Source organism: Alosa alosa, chromosome 5, assembly GCF_017589495.1.
Source record: "Alosa alosa isolate M-15738 ecotype Scorff River chromosome 5, AALO_Geno_1.1, whole genome shotgun sequence".
Lineage (NCBI taxonomy): Eukaryota > Metazoa > Chordata > Actinopteri > Clupeiformes > Clupeidae > Alosa > Alosa alosa.
In genome coordinates, this window is record NC_063193.1 from 24,989,900 (window position 1) to 24,999,094 (window position 9,195).

Here is a 9,195-nt window from a genome sequence, read left to right on the forward strand (position 1 = left end):
GAGACTTTGTGAGACTGAAGGTCACGGGTAGGATACACCGAAATTGCAAGCGGGATATTCTTCCTACAGGCAGTAGGGGCGGACGAGGGAGTCTTCATTCGCCCTGTAATGAGTCATTTAACCACATACCGACTTACGAAGATGATTAATTAACACGAAAACGTTGCCTGGTGTCCCATTAAGGAATCGCAGGGATCGCAGCCTTATGCCAAATGTTGGGGCAACAGCAAAGACAGATGCACATTATGACCGTGTGTGATTAGCCATAGAGAGCCATCTGCACAGGTTTATGGGGACCTACATCACCGGCTGTTTAGTGCACACAGCAGTCTTGGGATTGGGAGAACGCTGGAATCAAACTTGCCCCTGGTCTTCTCCCTCTGTACCAATACAAAGACACAGGCTGCAGGAGAGGCTGTTTCCTTCTGCCAATCATACGAGAGGCAGGCGTGACCCTGTGACACCACAGTCTGACAGTGACTCCTCTCCATCACCCTGTCTGCCCACAGACATTCCCTCTCACTAGCGCTTATTCAGCCCACACTTCCCACACCCAGAGCAACGGACAGTGTGAGAGAGACATCCGTTTGGCCAGCAACGTGTCCTCACTGGGACCTGACCCCACCACCTGTGCATTGCTTCATCACTTGACCCATGGGAGCTCCAGAGATATCTCTCTCTGTGCCGCGGGCTCCTCAGCCCTGACAGAACCTACTAGAACCCTGACGCTGAGTGCTTGGATGCACCCTGATGGGGGGAGGTGTGTGTGTGTGTGTGTGTGTGTGTGTGTGTGGGGGGCGGGCGTGAGGCTGATACTGTAGTTGCTCTGAGTGTTTGTGATAAAGCTGCTGGCTGTTGACCAGCGAGCCGCGGCACTCCGGCTGTGAGAGAGAGAAACTCCCCAGCGCTGGTTCCAATTAACTCCCACTGAGAAACAGTCAGAGAAGCGGCTCAGCCCGGACGCCATTGGTGGATATTATCACTACTGTCGGTGAGGTCACATACTAAGAAAAACAAACCCCGCCGAGACAAATGGATCACCCTATCATAGAGACGCCATAGCTCAGGTCCGGAGAGTGGGGAGGGTGTCCACTGATGCACTTAATCCAGATGAAACAAGGGCATCCGGCACACACACAAATATTCAGACAGACACACACACACACAGAGATACACACACAAACGGAGAGACACACAGACATACACACACACACACACGCACACGCGCACGCACACACACACACACACACACACACACACACACACACGTGATATCCACATACAAATGCAGAGACATACTCTCACCCATGCAGGCAATGAATACTAATACACACACACACACACACACAGACACACACACAGAGTCATAACTCATGGGAGATTTCTCACGAGAGAGGTGAAATGTAATTTAATTTTCATGGGGTCTATTTGTAAGGCAGCCTCTTGAGAAAAGACTGCCCTCCCTCCCACCCCCTCCCCCGTCAGCCCAGGGAGGACACACCGCTCCTCATGGAAATGGAACGCATTCTGCATATTTGTGTGCGTGTACATGCATTTCAAAATGACTTCGACAAATTGAAATGGAAAATAAAATAATTCTCAAAGAAACACAGCCAATTATGAATCAGTGCTAACACACCCAACAACTCACGCAAAGAGAATGTAAAATGAGGACCTTTATCTGACAACACAAGCGCTTGTAAATGCCCCAGTGTCTGGGTGCTGTGGTCAGGCGTGGGCAGTGCACGCAGGACTGCGCTCGTATTCAAATGGGAGAGCCCATCAGGCGGCAGGGGTCAGAGAGGAGCTGCCAGGTGTCAATCACTCAGGCAGCACCTGCTATCAGGTTCGACGGGGTGACGCAGGCGTCATCTCACACCACAGCCATGCCTCTGTGGAGACGGGGCCAGTCGGGGCCGAGTGCGACACGCACGTCCGCCCGCTGCCAGCGTGAAGGACAGTGCCCTGCGCCCGTGGCTGTGGTGTGGAGATGAGGTTTCAATCCCCCGCTGTTTGCCCGGCGCGGCGCGGAGAGGAGCTGCCCCGCCTCATCAGCTGCCCTGCGGCCCTAATGATGTGCGACGGCTGGTATTGGCAGTGTAAACTCCTTAATGGCCCCGCTCCGCGCGCTAATGCTAATTAAGGGCTAATTTACTCCACGCCATTTTGTTTAAGCACAGACTGATCTCTGGCTGATGGAGCCCCTAAATCAGAGCAAAAAGTCCACTCAGTGGGAGAAGAAGTTTCTTAGGAGACGGCAGCCAGCAGGGCAGCTTCTCCACTCCCAGTGCCAGCATTTATAGAGTCCGGCACCATCTCACACTCAGTGTGTTATGCTTGTTTATTGCACTACTGATGCATGGTCTGTTCAACTAACCACTGTGCTCTAGGACACTGGACTCAGGTTTGTGTAGTGTGGAGGGCCTGTGTTGAGTGTCTGTGGTCTGTGCATGATGGGTAGTCTGTGACTGACTGTGAATGAATTCATATGAGATACGACCTCATTTTTGAAGTATATTTTTGGGGACTGCTGCCTTTATTCAGGTAGGACAGAGGAGAGTGACAAAAAGGGAGTAGGAGAGAGAGAGATGGGGGGATCAGGGAAATGACCGCTGGTCGAGTCCTCCGGAGCACTTCGAGCTCAATGTGGTTCGGACGCTGCAGCTGCTCTCCCACAGCTGTACTGTAGTCAGAACAGTCACATCAATCAAATCCAGCGTGCCATAGAACCCAAAGCAGAGAAGCAGAGAGAGAGAGAGAGAGAGAGAGAGAGAGAGAGAGAGAGAGAGAGAGAGAACTGGTGAAAAGGTGAAGAGGAGAGGAGAGAATAAAAGAGGAACTCTTGCTCCAATTTCAAGACCTACATGACTTTGGATTTGATTTCTTTTATTTGAATTTAGAGTCGCTGACAGAGAGTGCAGAAGTGGAGATTTAAGGAAGACTGGGTGGGAGAATATGTGTATGTGTGTGTGTGTGTGTGTGTGTATGTGTGTGTGTGAGAGAGAGAGACAAGAGGACCTCCCAGTATGAGAAGAGCTCTATGACAGCAGGTAAGACCTAGTTTAGTATGATGGATGATTCTGTGCCTTTAAGGGAGAGAGGGGCAATGAAAGAGAAAGTGTGGAGTGAGAGAGAGTGAAATTGTGTGTGTGTGTGTGTGTGTGTGTGTGTGTGTGTGTGTGTGGGTGGGTGTTTATATATGTGTGTGTGTAAGGTCTGTCAAAGGATGAGGTCAGAGGCTTTAACTGATGCCTTTCTGACCCCTGAGAGTGCAGCATTAATTTGCGTTCATCTTAGCCGGTTTCACAGATGCAAAGCCCGTGTGTCTGATCTGCAATGATGCATCACTGTTTGAAAGGAACGGCATTAAAAGACGAAGCTGCACCTTCAAGGTGGCCTATCCACTCCCGCCAGAGGCACGAAAGTGCAACATGCGCTGGCAGAGGATCAGGGATCAAAGGACCGGATCATAGTGCGTCTGGTGTTCTTTCTCATATTTGTTTAAACACACATGGTCTGATTGGTAAATAGGCTATTTGTAAATGATTTAAAGAAAATTGGCACTATGGTGGCACTAGGCTTGTATTGGGTAGAGAAACAATTCTCACATGCATGACCACTACTGGCACCTTTATATATGTGTGTGTGTAAGGTCTGTCAAAGGATGAGGTCAGAGGCTTTAACTGGTGCCTTTCTGACCACTGAGAGTGCAGCATGGCCTACACTCCTGTGGGTGACTAGCTGCACCTCTGTCCTGTGTATGTGGGAGGAAATGTTTGTCTGCATCTGTGTCCGTCCAGAAAACGTCTTTACATTTTGTGTTCATAGATTGTATATTTTCACATATCCACATCTATCTGCTCAAGTGCTCAAATGCATATAACATGTATACACATGTACTGTAATAAGATAGAGAAAGAGAGAGAGAGAGAGAGAGAGACAGAGAGAGAGAGAGCTTTGCTGACCTTGTCCCATGTGACACAGTGACTCACTTCAAGGTAATTTGATTGGCTCCTTGGTCAGTGATTTACTCTTTCTCTTCCTCTGTACCAGTGTGGTGTGTGTGTGTGTGTGTGTGTAACATTGTCATAGCGCATAAGGGACAGGTGAGGCTGACTTGCTAGTCTTAGCTGTCTGTGGAACGTCCTGGTTACTGAAGTCTTTTTTCTCTTTCAGCATAACTGTGTATGTGTGTGTGTGTGTGTGTGTACGCATGACTGCACTGACCTTGTCACAGCGCATGAGGCCCAGATAGCGCAGAGACTTGCTGCTCTTGGCGATCTGTGTGGCCCCTTGGTCAGTGATGTCTTTGCACCAGCCAGCGTCCACCGTCTCGATGCTGCTGCTGTACTGGCCAATCGCTATCAGAGCTGCAGGAGAACACAGAGCACACAGACCACGGTCAGTTGAAACACATCATCCAGAACAATGAAACACGCACACGCACACACACACACACACACACACACACAAACAAGAATGGTGTCTGGACAGGTGCTCAGTCCTTTACCATTAAGACAGAAGATCAGTCAGTGAGGACATGAAAGGGTTAACTCTAAAGCTCAGTCCTCTTTGGTCAAGATTGGCCTGCTGGACCCACCCATAGCCATGAGCCTCCCCCATGTTTAGGAACAGACTTGATGGCTCTCTGTGTGAGGGATCTAACTGGCCAAAACAACCAAAACAAGCCAAGCTCACCCAACCACTTCTCGGAAAAGTAGAGTGTGTTTTGGTATGTGTGTGTGCGTGTAATAGGCACAATAGTCATTCGTGATTAGCCAAGAATCACAGCTGCTTCCACAGATGAGAAAACCCTTACCTCAACCTCTCGCTCTCATTCACACACACACACACTAATTTATCACAACGACTAGAGCAGGGGTCGGCAAGTAAATTTGGGCGCGGGCCAGTTATTTTACTTAGCCAAAAGATGGTGGGCCAGAGGATAGATACAATAAATATTAGCGTGTAGAGTGAGGAGCGAGCTACAGATATAAGTTAGGTGGGAGAAAATGTCTAAAGCAGGAAGTTTTACCGCAAAAGTAAAGCCTTTAAAAAGGACTGGAAAGAATTAGTTTGCGTTCATCTTAGCCGGTTTCACAGATGCAAAGCCCGTGTGTCTGATCTGCAATGATGCATCACTGTTTGAAAGGAACGGCATTAAAAGACGAAGCTGCACCTTCAAGGTGGCCTATCCACTCCCGCCAGAGGCACGAAAGCGCAACATGCGCTGGCAGAGGATCAGGGATCAAAGGACTGGATAATAGTGCGTCTGGTGTTCTTTCTCATATTTGTTTAAACACACGTGGTCTGATTGGTAAATAGGCTATTTGTAAATGATTTAAAGAAAATTGGACTACAAGAATAATCTGGCAGGCCAAATAATATTGCTGGTGGGCCAGCTTTGGCCCGCGGGCCGCCTGTTGCAAACCCCTGGACTAGAGGGTGGTGGCACTAGGCTTGTATTGGGCAGAGAAACAATTCTCACATGCATGACCACTACTGGCACCTGTGCCCAGAGGAAACAGACAGGAACACACACACACACACACACACACACACACAACAAACATTATATAGAATATAATATATTGAAGAGGATGAAATTCCCGTGCACAGCCTTCCAGGTGCTGGTGAGGTGCAGTCATTAATTGATAAACAGGAGAGTGAAGGATCACCTCACACTGGTGGGATTTCTTTGCTGATTTTATTTAGTAGTGAACAACGCATTTTGCCTATGCTTCATCAGGTTCACTCTTGAATGAATATAATATATATTTGAGTATATGATATCTGAAAATCCATTGTCCTCTCAAAAACTCATCAGAAAAGCCTGTTCATTTATTAATCACATTTTACCATACAAATTACATGCACAATCTCACAGACACTGCACAGAAGTAATGGATAATTAGCCCTTTCGAAAATAACTCTTAAAAGGTTTTTCTTTTGATAATTTGGCCCTTGATATTTTGCTATTAGTGCATGATTTAAAATCCCACTTTTCCATACCTTGTAAGAATCATACTAACATGCTTAGAAAATGCATGCAGAGAATCAGAGATGATGGTGTATAAAATCAAACGATGCCTCACTCATATAGACACGCATACAGGCACGCAGACACAGAAACAAACGTGATGTTCGCCTACTAAGAGGTTGTTACAACATCGTAAACATTTAACACTTAATCTGACTGTATTCCATAACTCCCTGTCTCTCTCATGGGCTCTGTCTGAGAGTCTGTGTGTGTGTGTGTGTGTGTGTGTGTGTGTGTGAGAATGGGAGTGTGAAGCACTCTATCACACAGTCAGTGAGGTGTGTCGTGAGGGAGGTCATGGTTGTTGCACGGCTACATTTCACATTTTCCCTAGACCACCACTGGTGATGCTCCATGCCCCCTCAAAAAGAAAACACACACACACACACACCACTTTACTTCTTTGTATCTCAAAGTGTGCGCATACATGTTAGAGTGTGTGTGTGTGTGTGTGTGTGTGTGTGTGTGAGTGAATATGTGCATGTCTGTGGTCATGAGATAGGCATGTTGTATGTTTGCACAAGATGCTGAGGCAGACAGAGAGACAGAGGAGTCTCTGAGTCTCGTAACTTTAAACTGAACACACACAGAGCTCTCGCCACACACACACACACACACACACACACCAACGGAGAGAACAAGACAGGGAAACCGCCGTCCCGTAAAATAATAACACTGAACATTTCTACAGAGACACACACGATGTATGTGCTATAGACAAAACTCAGACATTAGGCCTAATGTGGACTCTTCCACACCCACAGACACAAACACACAGAGGACACATCACCAAGACCTGAGATGAAGGACTATTGTTTTGGGCTGTGATGTGCCTGATGGCCTGCCTTGTGTTAATGCATTTTGGTTGGCTGCCATGCGAGTTTGTCAACTGGGGATATATTTCCCTCTTTCTTTCACCCTCACACACACACACACACACACACACACACACACACGGGTGTGCTGTTTACCCAGCCACTGGGCCCGGGGCGATAATGAGTGAGCACATTTAAAAGTCATGAACATTAGTGTTGCCTCCATCCACAGGCCAGACCATATTACAGCCCCCTGCTGACAACAGCATCCAGCAGATGAGATGAGTCTCTCTCTCCTTCTCTTCCTCTCCCTCCATCTCCACAGCTCTCTCTCATCTTCAGTCGCTCATATAACACACACACACACACACACACAGTCTTTCATGTCATAGCCTCTTCTCCCCTCCGTTCATCATATGGCTTTTGGCTTTTCTTCCTTCTTACTCTTTTGCTTGCTGCCACTTGCACTATACATGTGCTGTTTACCCTTGGAGATGAGACGAAGGCCAGTGTGTGTGTGTGTGTGTGTGTGTGTGTGTGTCTCCCGCAGAGAGACTACACCACATCAAGAGAACCACACATTCCAATTTGCCCTATAAAAATGTATAGCACTCAATATATGTGTGTGTGTATGTGTGTGAGAGTGTGTGTGCACATCCGCGTGAGTGTGTGCTGGTTTGACTTGCTAATCATTAAGCAGTCATGGTGAAGAATGCCACAGAGTGTATTAAAAGTGCCTTTAATGTCAAGCCTCCGTGTCTGTAGAAACATAAATGAATACAAATGCACAAAGAGACAGAATTACAGAGAGAGAGAGAGAGAGAGAGAGAGAGAGAGAGAGAGAAAGAGAGTAACGGCTTCTACATACTCGACGCACCCGACCGGTAGCGCGACACCGTGACGTCAAAATGACGTAGATCTTGCTGGCGCGCCAGGATTTTAGCCAGGTAGCACGACACCGTGACGTCAAAATGACGTAGATCTTGCTGGCGCGCCAGGATTTTAGCCAGGTAGCACGACACCGTGACGTCAAAATGACGTAGATCTTGCTGGCGCGCCAGGATTTTAGCCAGGTAGCACGACACCGTGACGCCAGGATTTTAGCCAGGTAGCGCGACACCGTGACGCCAGGATTTTAGCCAGGTAGCGCGACACCGTGACGTCAGGATTTTAGCCAGGTAGCCCGAGGTAGCGCACCACTCATTTTTTTTCAGACGAGCGCATCAAAGCGGAAACAGGAAGATGGACTAGTTCGAGGGCAAGCGAGAGTTGCAGTGTTTTGATACAGTCGTGAATTTTTAATAGTTTGCTGGATAAGTTAACAAAGTTACCAGCAAGAGTTGCAACACATGGAATTAAGAGGAAAGAATAGAAACGATTTAAATTGTTTAAATGTTTAAATTATTAAAATTTCCCTCAGGATGACTAAAATATCTATCTATATATCCATCTATCTATCTACCTGTGCGCACACCTTGGAAACTAGATGATAATGATGGTGGTAGTTGTGAATAGTAGCAACCAAAGTCTGAAGTACCATCACAAAGGCTAGCTAATAGCAGAGCCCGTTTACATTCTCTGCTACTAGTTTTTCTTAATGCAGCTTCTTCTGCTGTGTAACGTAGTTAGCGTTAATCTTTTCACAACAGCGACACCTCTGTTCAGGAGAATATTGCAACTAGTGTCGTGACCACGACGCGCGAGTATAAATGTTTACGGCGCTTCTGTGACGTCACATTGTCGCGCTCCCGGTCAGGTGTGTCGAATATGTGGAACGTTTCAGTCTTCTAAGAAGTCTTTTGGGCTTCTTTACATTCTCCTGTAGAGACACTGGGCTACCAGTGGATGCATATGGATTGTATCGCTATACATTCTAATGGAATAAACAGCTTTGACTATATTTTGGCATCCGAGTTATTCATGTTAGTAAACTAAACTGGGGGGGGCAGCCGTGGCCTACTGGTTAGTGCTTTGGACTTGTAACCGGAGGGTTGCCGGTTCGAACCCCGATCAGAAGGCACGGCTGAAGTGCCCTTGGCACCTAACCCCTCACTGCTCCCCGAGCGCCGCTGTTGATGCAGGCAGCTCACTGCGCCGGGATTAGTGTGTGCTTCACCTAATTGTGTGCTCACTATGTGCTGAGTGCTAATTCTCGGATTGGGATAAATGCAGAGACCAAATTTCCCTCATGGGATCAAAAGAGTATATAGACTTATACATACTTATACTACTGTGGAGGTGGGATGGTGCTCCTATTCAAAGTCTACTAGTAAAGAATATGGTCACTGGAAAACTTCTTTAGGCTTACAGCCACACTGGTTATAAAAGTATCCTTTCCAT

At 47.3% G+C, this 9,195-nt stretch overlaps 1 protein-coding gene across 4 annotated transcripts in view; it reads right to left on the reverse strand.

The window, feature by feature from the left end:
* Positions 1 to 1,998: 1,998 nt before the first annotated feature.
* The window catches only part of fbxl17 (F-box and leucine-rich repeat protein 17), a 208,851-nt gene continuing 201,654 nt past the window's right edge, over positions 1,999 to 9,195 (reverse strand). The window contains exons 9-10 of one of the 4 annotated variants that reach the window (XM_048244653.1): positions 4,228 to 4,370; positions 1,999 to 2,683 (exon numbers count right to left, since the gene is read on the reverse strand). In XM_048244653.1, the coding sequence (XP_048100610.1) occupies positions 2,642 to 2,683; positions 4,228 to 4,370 (185 nt within the window). In that variant the 3' untranslated portion in view covers positions 1,999 to 2,641. Of the gene's footprint in view, positions 2,684 to 3,546; positions 4,371 to 9,195 lie in introns of those variants that run through there. The other 3 variants (XM_048244654.1, XM_048244650.1, XM_048244658.1) reach the window with 3 other exon arrangements.